The following is a 15,783-nucleotide window of genomic DNA, read 5'->3' as shown; positions in this document are numbered from 1 at the left end:
ACTTTAGTTTTGCTAGCTCTATATATATAACCTATAAAGTTACATCACAATGCAGTCTGTGAATGTGTGAGTTTGACGTCACAATCACCTACATTTTATGTGTAATATACAGAAATATCACCCGGGATATATAACAAGGCACTCATATGATAAACTCATATATCAAAATTGTACTATATCAAACAGACTGAATAATTCTGAAATATTTCCAGTGTAAATTTCATGCTTTGTTTTTATACTTTTGCACATAACTGTTAATGGTTATACCTCAGTAACTCCTTATTCTGTTCTGTGTCAAATGTTGTCTCTCCATTGTCTATTAAAGATTTAAAGTCTCCCCTTTTCCTGGAAATAGAATACAAGTTATCACAAATAATTAACTAGATGATATCTTAACCCTTAAATCCATTCATAAAGCCAATGCTGTACTGTACCAGATATTATAGTAATGTTTTAAAATTAATTTGGTGCAAAGAAACTACAAAATAAGGGGGTCCATACAGGGAAAAACTCACTTCTACAAGGTATTCAAAACATCATGATGGCACAGATAAATCAATATCCATCTAAAAGAAAGCATAAACTGTACTACCTTGTAGTCTCTTGATAAAGGTTGATTTGCTGAAGCTTGTACTTTAAAAACTTTCATTGGCCGTACGTTACAAAATTATACTGCAGTCAACAATGTATCAGATTGACTGTCCATATCCTCTAACGCCAAGCTGAAGACACTTCTTATTTTCAATAAAAATCTTCAAAATACAGAAAATCTTAGCGATAATTGATTGATGAAGCTTGACCAGTTGTCAGACATTACTTGAAGTAGAGAGCGAGATCAGTGGAGAGAATGGCATGCTCCAACATCTTGATTACAGTTCTGTATTCTTCTGAAGATAAAGACTGGAAGATGTTGTTTCCCTACAACAGAACAAACTGGTAATGATTCTATGATAGTTTTGGCCTCATTTCACCCTATTTTGTTTTGCTTAAGTCTCTAATCTGCACACACCATTCTAAAACATCTTAGCCTCAACATGAAAAGACACAAGCATTTATATCTTTAAAAGTAAGCAATATATAAAATATATAAAAAATTCAACTAAATTTTGGATGATTTTATCTCCTACTTACCTCACTGTTGAGAATCATAATACAGTGATCAAAATGATGATGTTCCATCACTGACGTACTGTACAGCATGGCCAAAGGGGAGACAACCCTAGAAATAACAAGCAATATTTTCAGTATTGTACCAATTAAAACACCTTTATCCAGAAATAAGAAAGTCAAATTATGTATACCTAGTATTATATATGTATATGTAAATATACTTCAGTAGGACTACCAACAAATGCTGTTTCCCAATATCCTGTAATAAACTGACCATCTGACTTTAGAGTCATGTTGGTCCTCTGGGCAAGATAATTAGAAAGGGTTCACTAGGATCCAGTAAAAATTTCTAAGTCACTGATAGAATGTAATAAAGCCATTCTATATACAGTGACAAGAACTTGTCAGTCTCTTTTGCTGTAGACTTGTCTGTCTTTATTGCTGCAGTAAGTCCACTGCCTTTTTATTCATTCTCCTGTTCATATGTCCATTGACAATAATAATACCTGATTTTAATCTGTAACCTTCTGATTGTACCTATGTGTATCCTCAGAGTGGGGCCTCATAACCAATATCACATTAACCTTGTGATTAGTCCAGAGGAGTCTCTCTACCATGGGTAAGAATGTTTCAGAAAAGCAATAACATGGGTCAAATTCCTTTAAGAACTGACAAGTGAACAAATTGAATTTAGATCTAAAACAAAATGTGTTTAAAATTCAATTGAGGAATATTTTTATGACATTGAAACAACTTACTTGACTTGGAAAGCATTGTTTGTTCCTCTGTGGTCCAAATCGTGACACAGGCAACCTACCAGTAATGTCAATATTTCTATGTCTTTAAACATGGGCTTTAATCCTCCAGTCTGTTGGTATCAAAACCATCATGTCAACATATAAATTCTAACATGCATGTAAATAACATTACAAACTGAACATGTCTGTCATTTTTGTACCTTAACATTTGTTTGGGAAGATGACTGAAGTGATAAATACTTCATTATATTTATAACTAGACTCAACAGTTTACAAAACTGGTTTACAAAAGTAGATATATTTTGAGTGAGATGTTTATTTTCAACACAAACAACAACTGGAAACATTTTTGTGAGCTATCAGAAAAGTTCTTCCAGAAAGACTATTGATAACATGTCTTTAAGACAAATATGTGACACTTCTGTGACTTCATCGTTAACAAAGGTATGTTGAGAGCTTCCATAAATGACATACCAAAAAGCTTTAAGATGAATTTAACAAACACGATGTTACACTATATACATATCACATAAACATACATATCCAATCTTATCATAAATCAGAATCATCATCCATTCGATAACATCTGGTCATCCTTTCATTTCAACACAGAATAATGGTGAAACATTCAAACTTACATAAAGCATGGTAAACATTGTCTGAGCAACATTGAATGCATGTCTCCAGTTGTGGTAAGTCACTGGTCTGTAATTCTTCTTAACGCTGGTCGCCCAACGACAAAGTACCTGAAGTTATAAAACAAAATTAACATCAACTTCAGAAAACTTCACCAGCAATCAAACGAAACCTGCATCAATTTTCAGAGTCATGAATTTTATCTGAAATTTCAATGATGCTCAGCATTTGTAAGTAAATTCAGCGTTTAGAGCATAAAATGTAACAAAATAGAGAATATTCTTTATCAATCGTCATGGCTTTGTGTTTGTGGAGGCAGAACTAATAGATTTGTTCATAGGAGAATTAATTTTATTTTTGAATCAATTTGTTTTCTTTAAATCCACAAAGTTTTCTTTTCAAAATGTCAAGGAGAACCTATAAACAATAACAAAGTATTCCCCGGTTCAATTTATAAAAGGAATGTTTTATGGAAGTGTACAACCACAAATAAGAGGGAATTAAACCCACCTGTAATTAATCTTGTAACCATAAAACGTATCAAAAAAAGGCCCCTGACACAATATTCCACTGTTTGATGATGTTAAGCACATGTTGATAGGAAATGTTTACTTACATCATAAGGTATCCGGAACTTGTTGAAAAGGTCAGCTTCTTGGAACATACACACCACAGCTTTCACTGTATCATCTTCACGCATGGGTATATCATTAAAGTCAAAGGAATACAGATTGATCTTTTCTGCAGCAGGAATATCACATGCCTTGAAAGACAAAAAACAAGTGGAACAATTTGGTTGTGGGCTCATTAACACTTTTATCTGGTACACTTGATATCTGAACATTTTTACACACAAATATTTGGTTGATATTAGCTTAAAAGTGTATCATATGTTAGAATTCTGACATCATGTAGAGAAGTATTGTTGCAAGCTTTCTAGACAATTACAGATATAAGTCAAGTTGTAAAAAAACAGATTTATTCTCTATTGAGCAATGGATTCAAAATCATAAAGCTATAAAACTGTCAAATTGCCCAAAAAGAGAAAAACAGAAAAAAAAAAAAAAAAAAAATCAGTTGCCCCTGCAAATTTTTATTATTATTATTGTTATTATTATTATGACATTCTTAACGGCCTGTCAACGTCTACCCATAAAAGGTCATTAGGGCCATCATACGGTAAAACACACAGCGATCCAAAAGGAAATAACATTAAACAAACCAAAAGGTAAAAGACAAATGTTAAAATCTTAAATGGGTATATCAACACAAAAGATTAAAATGGTACGTCTTAGTCTATTGTATAGACCAACATCTTTCAGGTATCCTAGAATTTTACAAATCTCAACAGTTTCGAAAAGTTTTTTTTTAGACTTGCAATTTGACGATAAAAACATTCTTCAGTAGACAAAAGGTCAATGCAGTCCAATAAAAAATGTTTAACGGTGATAGGCTCATCACATCCTAAACACCAAGGATTATCTTCGCCTTTCAACACATATGTGTAAGGTATGCATGACACTGCACAAAAAAATAAACATGTAACTATCAGATAAAAAGATACTAATGTATAATTCTGATACTTTTTAAACTCATTTTTTTCTTATTTAAGAAAGTACAACATGAGATAGGGATATGAAATATTTAATTCCTTGAAGCTTTGGTCACTATTTGAAACTTACCAACAATTCTTCTATTTCTGAAGTCTGAGCTGTTGCATGATAAGACAAGACTTCAAGAGCTACACTCTGTTTTGCCATCAGCTTACAAGCATTCTCATACATCTGACAATTGTGGATCCCCAAGCCAGTAAATATAGAGAAAGCCTGAATACAAAATAAAAAAAAAAAAAAAAAAAAAAAGATTTTCAGAAAATTTCAGTAACGGAAAAAGTAAACATATCCTGAAAAATTAATGCAAAGATAGTGTTGTCTAGCTGGTACAAAGCGAGAGTTTTATGTGTGGAAATTCAAAGTGGTTAAAAAAATCTACCGAACCAACAAAGTGCATATGAAATAAACGTTGAATAGCTGGTTACCTGGAACATTCTGCAGTATGGCCTGTGAACTTTCAACCTACAGAAAAATATCTTGATCTACAAAATATCCCTTCAAGCATTTGTGTGTAAATAAAAACATACTTTAAGGTAAGGAAGCTTTCGGATAAGCTTAAAATATACACAACAACTTAAATCCCATTAAAGCCCATCTGAGCAGAGAAAAGTGGTTTGTAATCCAAAATTTAGAGATAATTAATCCAGTTCAAATACAGAGTTCATCAGCCATAAGCCCTTTTGAGCAATGATAAGACTGACTTACATAAAATTTGACGTCAACAAATACCAATACATGAGTTCATGATTTGTACTGTTTTATTCAGGAAGTGTCTAGTTTGAGAAAACACTTAAACACTATAAAGTTCTTTTTTTGACTTAAGGGCTGAAAAACTGCTAATTTCTCAACTTATATTATTGATCACTAACATAAACTCTTTGACTTGTGGCTTATTCATGTAAAACCAATTTTCATGAGGTGATACTTACCATAACTTTAGTATGCAAAAATGGTACCTACACCCATCTTTGTATCACAAAAAACAAAATATTCAAAAATCTAAGAGCTCGACAAAGACAAAGCAGTCTATCTCACTCCTCTGGGCTAGTCCAAGCTGGGATCCAAATGGGATCGGGCGAGAACACTGGGAACTGATTCTTTGCTAAGAAGGAAGGATCAGTTAGGAGCCTCTGGACCATCATAGGCAAGAAGGAAGCGACAAGATGGGACTTCACTCCAGACAGACTCCAAAAGCTCATAAGGAGCCCAAGTCAAGGAATCTAGCACCAAGGCCTGATTCCACTGTGAGGTAGCTGCCGAACTTTGGGTCTATCCAGAGCGAAGCCTCTGATTAGGGCAGAAAGAGAGGAGGACAAGCCTATTTCTTTCCTGTCGTTAAAAGCAAGGACACTGGCAATGGGAGTATGATAACCAACAGGGGCCAGATTGCGGTCCCTAAATAATGAGAGTAGGAAGTCCACAATCAACTGCACAGAGGCTTCCAACATATCAACATCCCTGCTGATACACTAATCACAGAAGATCTTCCATTGTGACTGGTAGCCTCCACGCGTGAAGGTGGAGGATCTCTGGTCGAGAGTGTGTCGTCCTGGATTGAGGCTGGCAAAGGAGATACGGTCTGGTGGGGAGAGCCAGAGTCTCCTCCACCAGAAACGACAAGAGCTCAAGAAACCAAGGTTGCCTCGGCAACAGAGGGGCTATCAGAAGTAAGAAGCAGTGATACTCCTGGAACTTCTGTAGCACCCTGCCCACCAGGTTGAAGGGAGAGAATGCATATGCATACATCCCATCCCAGTCCAGTGATATGGTGTCCACAGCCCAAGCCTTTAGATCTGGGACCAGAGAGACGAGGGTTGGCAGCTGGTTGTTCAGGGAAGTGGCAAACAGGTCTATAAGAGGTCTGTCCCGAACCTGACAAATTCCCTGGAAAATCAAGGTGCCATTCCGTAAATGATGGCTGACAGCACCTGGAGAGAGTGCCTGCCAAATGGTTCAGCCTGCCAGAAAGATACTTGACTGTGATGGTCAACTGCATATCCTGGCAGTGAAAGAGAAAAAGAATGCAGATGGTGAGAGCACACATGATGTGAGACCTGGTGTCCCCATCCTATCATGAAAGCATCTGTGAACAGGATCATAGAGGGGACAGGCTTGGTCAGAGGCACCCGTATACCCAGAGCCCGGACGAAACAGAGATAGGAAACTGGACACCTGGCCTGCAAACCCAGCCCCTTGGGGGAAATCCTCTGGGTACCCCTGCACAGGGAACTCTGGACTGGACAGGAAAGACCCAGAACCAGGAACCTGAGAGGGTGGGAAAACAGGCCCCGCACTGACGCAACCCTGAAAGTATTTCTGTGGCCCCGGCACCTGCACTCGAAAGTACAGGCCCGGCACCAAGGTGACTTTCACCAACAACACTACCTGGCGTGCTGGGATCACTGAATGGATCACTGGCCAGCGGCAGGAAATCCCAATCCCTATCTGGACAGGTGGGACCACCCCTTGCTCAAGGCGCTTAAACAGCCGACAAAGCAGAACAAAAATAAAAGACTTCAAGTAACCAAAATGGCAAAACACGTGAAAAACGGTAAAAAAATTGGCACAAATAAACATAAAACTAAGTCATGAACGACAATATAAATGGGAGATGGGTAAACAAAATCAAACTGGGTAATAAATAATACTCAGATAGTGAAACTACAGAAATATGAGAGAGGAACTCAAGGCACTCAGCTGAACACCTCTGCACTTGTCTGCGAGACAAAGATGGGTGTAGATACCATATTTGCATACTAAAGTTATGGTAATTATTATTGAAATGAAAAGTGCCTTTACATATTGAGTGGCTTATTCTGATTCAATATTTGATATGGTCACAACATTCTTTGATAACATTATATGAAATATTGATACAGCTAGAGCTAGGTAGACTTTTGCATATCTATATACCTCAATGATATTGGCATCACTCTCAACAAAGGCTTGACCATTCAATTTGTTGATCAGTTGTGTCACTCCAATGATTTTTTTGTCACTGTTGTAAATTGGCATGCACAGCATGCTTTTACTCCTGAATCCATCCTCATCAATGTGCTATAGTCAAACAAAACAAGATCAATCTGTGAATGCTTGAATATAATGAAATCAAATCATAATGGATTCCACTTTTCTTCAGATTTTTTCTCATGTTTTGAAACTTGTTTGTGGTTTCACCATCCAGACAAACTTAGTTACATCATTAATTCATCTGCTGACCATAAACTAGATTATAATGGTAAGTCCACACCCAATCAATAGTTTATCATATATGGCAACATTCCCATCAATATTTCCTAAACAAATCTTGAATATATCTTTGTCTTTACTGAACAATTCAATTCAAGGATCCAAGGTTCAATGTTTGTAAGTTAGCATCAAGAATTATACATGTATATTTAATTTTCATAACTAACAAGAATTCATCGTTTAATTGATATTTCATAATATGGGCCTAATTAATCATTGACAATTCAATACATTCAGTGATAGGCCTTTTATTGAAAGTTTACCGGGCCATTCCCAAAGGTTGTAGTCTCATCCATATCATCAATGTTGAGTGGCATTCCCTTCACAACAACATGGCGTGCAATCTCAGCATTTCTAGATTTAGCTAAACTGGCAACACTGCACAAAAGAAAAATTAAAACAAATGTATATAAAATCTTTTGAGGGCATTCAATTCATGAATCCAACTTTAGGACCAAGTGGACAAAACTCATGGAGGTGAGGGCTCGCACCTGTGTTGTTTGAGACCTACTCTTCCAATACGGGATGAGGCAGGCAGAGACCTTGGATGGAACGGGGTGATACATTTGTTTTAACCCCCCTCCAAACAGGTCTTCCTCTGTTTCGCACCTTGTACAACCGCCAAGATTCACACAACCTGGCCATACAGCTGCCAGTCAGTCTTTGCCACAGTTTTTATACACCAACCAAGACCTCACCACCTGACTACACAGTAGCTGGTCAATCTTGCCCAAGCCTGTTGCTCGGCAACTTTTCTCTGACCAACACAGCAAAACCACATCAGTTTGCTGCTACACCTCAGATTCAAAACAGGTTACATATGGTCAAAAGCAACCCTACTTTCTGCAAACTTCAATAAGAAATCTAGAATCTTAATTCTATTGTTTGCATGTTGTTGTGTATATAAGCATTCATTCATGTCCATTACCATTTTCATGAATCATAACCCTGCACTTCAGCTTTCTCTATACGTAACAGGAAAGAATTAAAGCACTAGGTTGTTAATTCACTTCCAAATCATGCTTGTTAGTGTCTTAGCTGGTGTTTTTTTCTACCTGTAATTTACACCAGTCTGTAGTACTATTTTTTTTTTTATTTTCTTATGAAAACAACTCTCCAATGAGCTAAGAGAGCAACCAGCTTTTTATCATTAAACAGAGGGGAAAAACCCTGTCTGCAATAATCAGACTTCCACCAATTTGTTAATTTTGGTGGAAGACTAATGATATTTACCTTGATTTTAAAAATAAATTATAGATTTAATCATTTGTGATTTCAAAATCTGACTAGTCCATTCGAAAAGAGCAGCCATATTACATACGTTAATCATCCTATATAAGAAACAGAATTGTCACAATGAAATCTTGAATATGTTTGTCTCAAGAAAATAGTTGTTGATTACACAGTAGGAACAGAGATATTGTAAACTTACTTAATTTAGTGCAATCAAATTTTATAAGCGCATTATCATGTTTGGCAAATCAGAACAATGACATCAATTTCCACATCCAAAATAATTTCTTTATAAACAGTATATAGAGACTGTAGATAACGCAGTCTTACTTCAGCTCATTACTTTCAGGGTAAAAAGCGCTAAAGTAAGACGACTGATAAATAAAGAATTTCATTTCAGAAATATTTACCATAACTTTAGTATGCAAATATGGTACCTACACCCATCTTTGTATCCCAATAACAAAAGATTAAAAAATCCCACCCTCCCTACTATCCATGAGCCATCACAGCAGAAACATAGAGTGATCTCCCTCTCTCTTTCCTTTATGATTGCCGACAAGTCCAGATGGTTTGAAGCTTTCAGTTCCTTCTTGTAGTACATTCATTCATTATCTGAGTATTATTCATTATGAAGTTTTTACCCATCTACCAATTTATATTGTCGTTATACAACTTGTTTTTATGTTTATTTCTGCCTATTTTTAGGCCATGTTTTTCTCCTCATGTTCGAGTGCCTGACCACGTGTTTCACTGTTTCAGATATTACGTGAAGTTTGTTATTATTTTGCTGCTTTGTCAGCTGCTTTTGTGCAGCCATTTTCTTGCAACTTTATGTTAGTTTTTGCTTTCGTTGGTGGTTTGTTTTTTAATTTTTGTCTAAAACTTTCTTGCCTGTTTTTCTTGCTTACAATTTCATCATTGTTTCAAGTATGGCTAGTGCTGGGTTACGTCCTTCAGCTCCTTGGCTGCGGCAGACCAAGGGCCAGGTCGTTTGGACAGTGGTCCTGCCATCTCAAGCTCTTGACCCTGTCCTGCAGGATTAGGCTCCGGGTGGGCAGATGATTCGCTGGTCTGGCAGGGTTTGTTCTGCCCCACTTCGGAGCCTTCAACAGGCACATAGATTCTCCTCACTTCAAGATGGAGACCCCACAGTGAGGTATGGAATGTGGGCAATTTCAGTAGATCTGAAAGATGCCTACTTCCACATCCCCATCAAGAAGTCGGCATAGAAGTTCCTCCATTTCATGTGCAATGGCAAGTTTTTCCAATTCTGTGCCAAGCCCTTCGGGCTTATGACAGCTCCTGCATGTGGTCATGGGATTCCTCCACATCCACATTTATTTCAATAACTCCCTCATGCTTCACTTGCTAGTGAAGGACACCCGTCTGGTCCTGAAAGTCTTGCTCAGTCGGCTTCATTCCTTCCAGAGAGAAGTCAGAGGTTTCCTGGGGAACTGTTGGGGGCTTAGCCCTTCAACCTTTGGAGAAGTTCGAGAATGCCAGGGCTCTGGCTCTTCGCTTGGTTGCATGTCCAGGTGTGTTGGTTCTTCAGTTTATTGAGGTATCTCAACTCCCTGGCAGATGTGGTCCCCCTAGGGAGGCTTCACATCAGACCTCTCCAGATGTTCCTTCTGTCCAACTGGGTTCTGTTATCCAGGAAGTGGGAGGACTTCCTACTCTCTTTGTTTAGGGACCGCAATCTGAAAATATTGCTGGCTATCGTACAGCTATTGCCAGTGTTCTTGCTTTTTACGGCAGGAAAGAGATAGGTTTGTCCTCCTCTCTTTCTGCCCTAATCAGTGGTTCCACTCTGGATAGACCCAGAGTTCGGCAGCTGGCCCCACAGTGGAATCTGGCCTTGGTGCTAGATTCCCTGACTAGGGCTCCTTATGAGCTTTTGGTGTCTGTCTGGAGTGAAGTCCATGCCTTGTCATCGTTTCCTTCTTGCCTACGATGGTCCAGAGGCTACGCTGCCATAACTCTCCTAACTGATCGTTCCTTTCAACAAAGAATCAGGTCCCAGGGTTCTCACCCGATCCAATCATGATCCCAGCTTAGGACTAACACGGAGGAGTGAGATAGGTTGCTTTGTCTTTGTCTAGTTCTTAGGTTTTATCTCGATAAAACCAGGTGGGCAGGGCTCTCGATCCCGTTTCTGCCCATCAAACAGGGATAATGTGAGATCTCCTCCCAGCTGGTTTCCAGGTGGAGTTGCCAGGTCATTAAGTATGCTTACGAGAATTCTGATGATCAGGCTCAGGCGAGGGTGAAAGTGCGGACTCATGAAGTCAGGGCCCTCGCTACGTTCTGGGCCCTTCTCAATGGGTCCTCTTTTCAGGAGGTCATGTCTGCAGCTTTCTGACGAGGCAGGGATACCTTCACAGATTTTTATCTGCGATCCCTAGCTTCCCACTCTGAAAGCCTGTATTCGTTGGGTCTTCTGGTGGTGGCACAGTCAGTGGCTGGAAGGAAGGCTGCCTGGCATCTAGTCACCACTATGGTGAGACGAATTTGCATACTAAAGTTATGGTAATTATTACTGAAATGAAATTGAGGTTTTTTCATTTTCAGGAAGTAATACTTACCATAACTTTATGGAGTTTCACCCTATCCTTCCCTCTTACTTTCTACCTGACTGCCCTTCAGTGGTGCTCAATAAAGATTGTTAGAGGAAGGGAGATCACACCATGTTTCTACTGTGTTGGCTCATTGATCGTAGGGAGGGCGAGATTTTTTAATCTTTTGTTTTTGGGATACAAAGATGGGTGTAGGTACTATACTTGTATACTAAAGTTATGGTAAGCACTACCACATGAAAATTGGTTTTACATGAAAAAACCTTAAGTTTGTTTCACAGTTATGACTTTCAGTGTAGGAAGGGTATTTGATGTTGCTCAAATCGAAATTACCTTGGTACGTGGATTGTCCCACCATCCTCTGCACAGAGATCAAATGCTTTGCAGAAAACAACTTCCTGTAAACAGAAATTTCAAATTATGCATTGTGATAAAATGTTAAACACTTATACATTGTAATAAAATGTTAAACAATTAAACTGGTGTATTGTTATTTTAACTTTTTGAAAATCTTAATTAAAACTGTACATTAGTGGAAAAAAAGAACCAAGGAAAACTTTCTGATCCAAATTAGCCCATCAACTCCCTCTTTCTATTGTTGCTTAATATGTACCTATAATTTACTCACATACATCTATGACCAAACAGGAGTACCATGAAGCGAAATAATGTACATTGGTCCCTTGCCATCGATATTCAGAATATATATCTTGTATTAAAAAGAACACAAATATGGAAATGGTAATAAAGAGTCAAAATGTGAAGAGGGAGAACATTGCTATTTGTTCTTGTATTTTGAATATAAATAATAATAGTTTTGCCATAATTGACCTTTGCATAAAGTTTGAGCAAATTCTGTCAAATAACAAAAGAAGTTGCAAAGTGCTTACATGTACATCCAATTGGGATGATTTGGGACAGGATGGGATGAGACGATCATTGGCAATGCTATATGCACCCCAATTTTATGGTGGAGGCATATAAACAACATAGGGTAGAAACTCTTCCAAATACAGTTTAATTCAAAAAGTGCCATTCAAATAAGCACAATATCAAGTCTTGGTGATTTAGCCTACCAAGTCTGAAAGAAATTGGTTGAAAACTGAGGAAGGAGATGTCTGGAAAACATTAACATTATGCAAGCATTAGGCAGTAAATCTTCAAAATACAATAAAATAAAATTGCCATTTGAAAGAACATAACTTCATGCCATTATGATTAAGCCATTGAAGTTTGAAACAGATTGGTAGAAAACTTTGGGAGGAGTTCTCTAGACAAACAAGCTTTCATGATGAATGGACAGACGAACGTCATACCATAATACATCAAAATTTTGAGGCAGGGCATATCAAAAAACAATCATAGGAGGGAAATCACTGAATTGGTTGGTGATTTCTGATAAACAGTAAATCTTGAATTTGAAATCTTTTTATCAAAATCCCAAGTCAAAGCAATATGAACTTGTTCCAGAGCAGTATGCAACAAAAGTACATAAATATCAAATATGTCCTCCCCCTTCCCTTATCCTCCCATTAAATGGCCAGGGCACAAGAAACAACAAAACATTTTCATTAAAATCAAGTATGTTAAATATTGATATCATGAATAAACAAGTCTTTTCATATAAAAATACAGGAAATTAATATACAAGTATTGTTTGCACGAAATTATACAAAAAAAAATCATAATACAATTTGTATTAAAGAAAAGTGCAAATGTGATACATAAATAGGCAAGATAAAAACATTTTTCATGCAAAGTTTCTTTGTATATTTTGCATGCAGTGCAATTCATACATTCTGATGATTTAAAGTAATCCTTCAAAATCAATAGAACCTGTTAACTATAAATAGAAGATGTTTGAAACACTTAAGCAAGGTTTATATTTGGTTTTGTCAAACTCTACCCTTGACAACTTCTGTCTAGAACAGTTTTATTAATTAGCTATTCTTTTCATTAAGAATCATCCTATGTGACACAGTAATTGGCTAATACTGAGATCACTAATAAATAAATAGTTTAATTCTGTTAATGTTACAGTATATTGAATAGAATGTGATGAAACATTACAGATCATTAAAAGCCAGACAACCAAAGAGAAAGGAGTTTATTTAGTACTACAGGTGGGCAGAGGGAGCTAACTCTTATAGCTGGGGAAGACGTTTATCATAAATACTCCTTTTTACAGATCTATAAATACTGACAGTTTGCCTATTAACACTCCAAGATTCTTGGCCATTGCCCACTGCAAGTGCTCAGTTAAAGGACCTCCTTGAGAGAGCTGAAGAGCCTGGGTTGTCTTTGGCACAAACTTTGTGAAGGAGAAAGTAGCATTGACTTCTGAATCTTCTATTCAGTGACTCATAAACACATCAAATCATCGTCGTACAAGAAACTAAAATATGCAATTAAAATGTAATCAAAACGTAATTATAAACACACAGTAAATTTTCACTGCTGTCTATCACAATTACAAGTACTGTATCTTCCGGATTATAAGCCTCAACCTTTTGAGTCGAGTGTGCGGCTCATACATCAGTGCGGCTTGTATGAGAACGAAGAAAAAATCGCCAGAATGAAGTAAACCAGATTGTGTAGAACTGTCACTTGTAATCGTATACAGAATGATTTGAAGATTGCAATAATAGTAACATTCAAGTGTATTTAATTCATATCTTCTAATATGAATCGCAATAATATCTTCTTAACTTTCACAGTTACTTTACAGCAATCACAAAAGGGTATGGCGGAAGTTTACGGAAATTTCCAATAGCCTATTGTACACTGGGATCGCAAGGTCAAGAAATAATATGGGACCATTTAAGAATTTTGTCAGCATGCAACGGGTTTTGTTAAATTTTAACAGTACAGACACGGATGGAAAGACTGTTTAGTAAACCGTACGTATCGTCAGGACTTATATCTGTGCGAAGACAATCTTTGATGACCCCACGCCAAACAAGTTCCACATTTGCTATTTGATGTATTTTGGATGATCAGAATAATTTTTAAAAGACATCAATAAAATAAAGAAATATTAGTGCATCATTCATTTGCAAACTTTATCAAATATTTGACTGACAATCTTGATAAATTATCTTCTGTTTTTGTTATATCAACAAACTTTGGTCAACATAATGGTTACCACATCCTAAGTAAGTGTGCGGCTTACAGCCCAGTGTGGATAATATATAGATCAAATCAAAAAATGATAAAGATTGGCTCTGTGGCTTATATACAGGAAAATATAGTAATTGAAGAGATTCTTCCAAAAATTGTAAATGATTTCAATCAGTTATGATTAAAATAATAATTACCCTATGCCTGAACACAGCAAAAGTTAGCAAGAGGGAATTTTCCTTTAGCCTTGTGGTAGGGCATTCAGCTGGGTAAAGATTATTTTCACTATTTCTCTTATTAATGATTTATTACACATGCTTTCGGAAAACAAATTTGTAGGTCATGCATTACATTACAGTAATACAGACTTATTTTCTCTCAAGGAAATTGATGACTGACCAATATGAAAATGTACCAACAATTTACTAAAATTTGTCAGGTATATCATGCTTTGATCACATGCTCCATTTTGATATAAGTTACTGGATACAGTGAAGTAATCAACTGTGTTAAGATTGTGCTAATACCACACCAATCAATTCTATAATGAAATGCCTAAGAATAAATTATCTCATTTGAAAATATTCTATTGAACAAACATGTCACATGCATCCACTGATAGAGTGATGCATATGATATGATTATTTTTATCATAAAAAGACATCCTTTTGGTTATATCATTTCTTTAGCCCATGTATAATGACCTTGACCTCTGACCTTTCTAGGTTATGTAGTTGATACAATGTGAATTTAAAAAGTCTGATTAACTTCATATTTAATTCTTTACATCTGAGAATCAAATCAATTGCTGTATTGAGTCACACTTAGTTAGCCGACTCAAATTAAAGCTGTCCAGATGAAACTGGGTATTCAACGTCTTAATTGATACATTGCAGATGATACAAAACTTAATACATAAGTTACTAGAGTACTATAAACATTATTGAAAACAGCCTGTAATACCTCTCAGCTTCAATGAAAAGCTTGTCATTGGCAAAAAACTGGTGAATGTATGTTCAGTACCATTTTTATAGCCACCATATCGGTGACAATTAAAGTTTTTGTCAGCTTCTTTAACTTGAAGCTTAAATCATTATATATCTCGATATGATTGGAATTTTACAACACGTTCAGAAAATGTTTGGACTTTAGACAAAGGATATTAAGATGGGTCCTTGACTTGTACTTGTAACCTTGACCTTGGAGCAGTATGTGCGAAAAATACGTTTTGGCAAGTAATTAGACAATTTATGAAATTCTGTAAAATTTGATCTGCATTCTACAAGAAAAAACAATTTGAAATCTTGCCTATTTTTTGAAACTGCTATACTTGTAATGGTTAAAAAGAAGAAGACATTAAATAGTAATTGCTGAATTTGTGAATATATTAACTAAAGATATTAACTTAATATTTACATGTCAACTGAAAGTTTACACTCTAGGAAAAAAATCAAAAGTTCACCTGCAGTTTGAATATTACTTTCC

General features: G+C 36.5%; 1 protein-coding gene across 3 annotated transcripts in view; it reads right to left on the bottom strand.

The window, feature by feature from the left end:
- LOC132558073 (cGMP-specific 3',5'-cyclic phosphodiesterase-like) overlaps positions 1-15,783 on the bottom strand; it is a 70,264-nt gene that overhangs the window by 14,902 nt on the left and 39,579 nt on the right. For all 3 annotated transcript variants that reach the window (XM_060222597.1, XM_060222596.1, XM_060222599.1), the window contains exons 7-16: positions 11,512-11,576; positions 7,630-7,744; positions 7,031-7,174; positions 4,187-4,330; positions 3,121-3,267; positions 2,507-2,614; positions 1,869-1,978; positions 1,132-1,219; positions 818-918; positions 268-345 (exon numbers count right to left, since the gene is read on the bottom strand). In XM_060222597.1, the coding sequence (XP_060078580.1) occupies positions 268-345; positions 818-918; positions 1,132-1,219; positions 1,869-1,978; positions 2,507-2,614; positions 3,121-3,267; positions 4,187-4,330; positions 7,031-7,174; positions 7,630-7,744; positions 11,512-11,576 (1,100 nt within the window). The remainder of the gene's footprint in view (positions 1-267; positions 346-817; positions 919-1,131; positions 1,220-1,868; positions 1,979-2,506; positions 2,615-3,120; positions 3,268-4,186; positions 4,331-7,030; positions 7,175-7,629; positions 7,745-11,511; positions 11,577-15,783) is intronic.

This window comes from Ylistrum balloti, unplaced genomic scaffold (assembly GCF_031769215.1).
Source record: "Ylistrum balloti isolate Yb309-2 unplaced genomic scaffold, AGI_CSIRO_Ybal_v1 Utg370754, whole genome shotgun sequence".
Lineage (NCBI taxonomy): Eukaryota > Metazoa > Mollusca > Bivalvia > Pectinida > Pectinidae > Ylistrum > Ylistrum balloti.
This window is presented reverse-complemented; position numbering and strand designations above follow the sequence as displayed.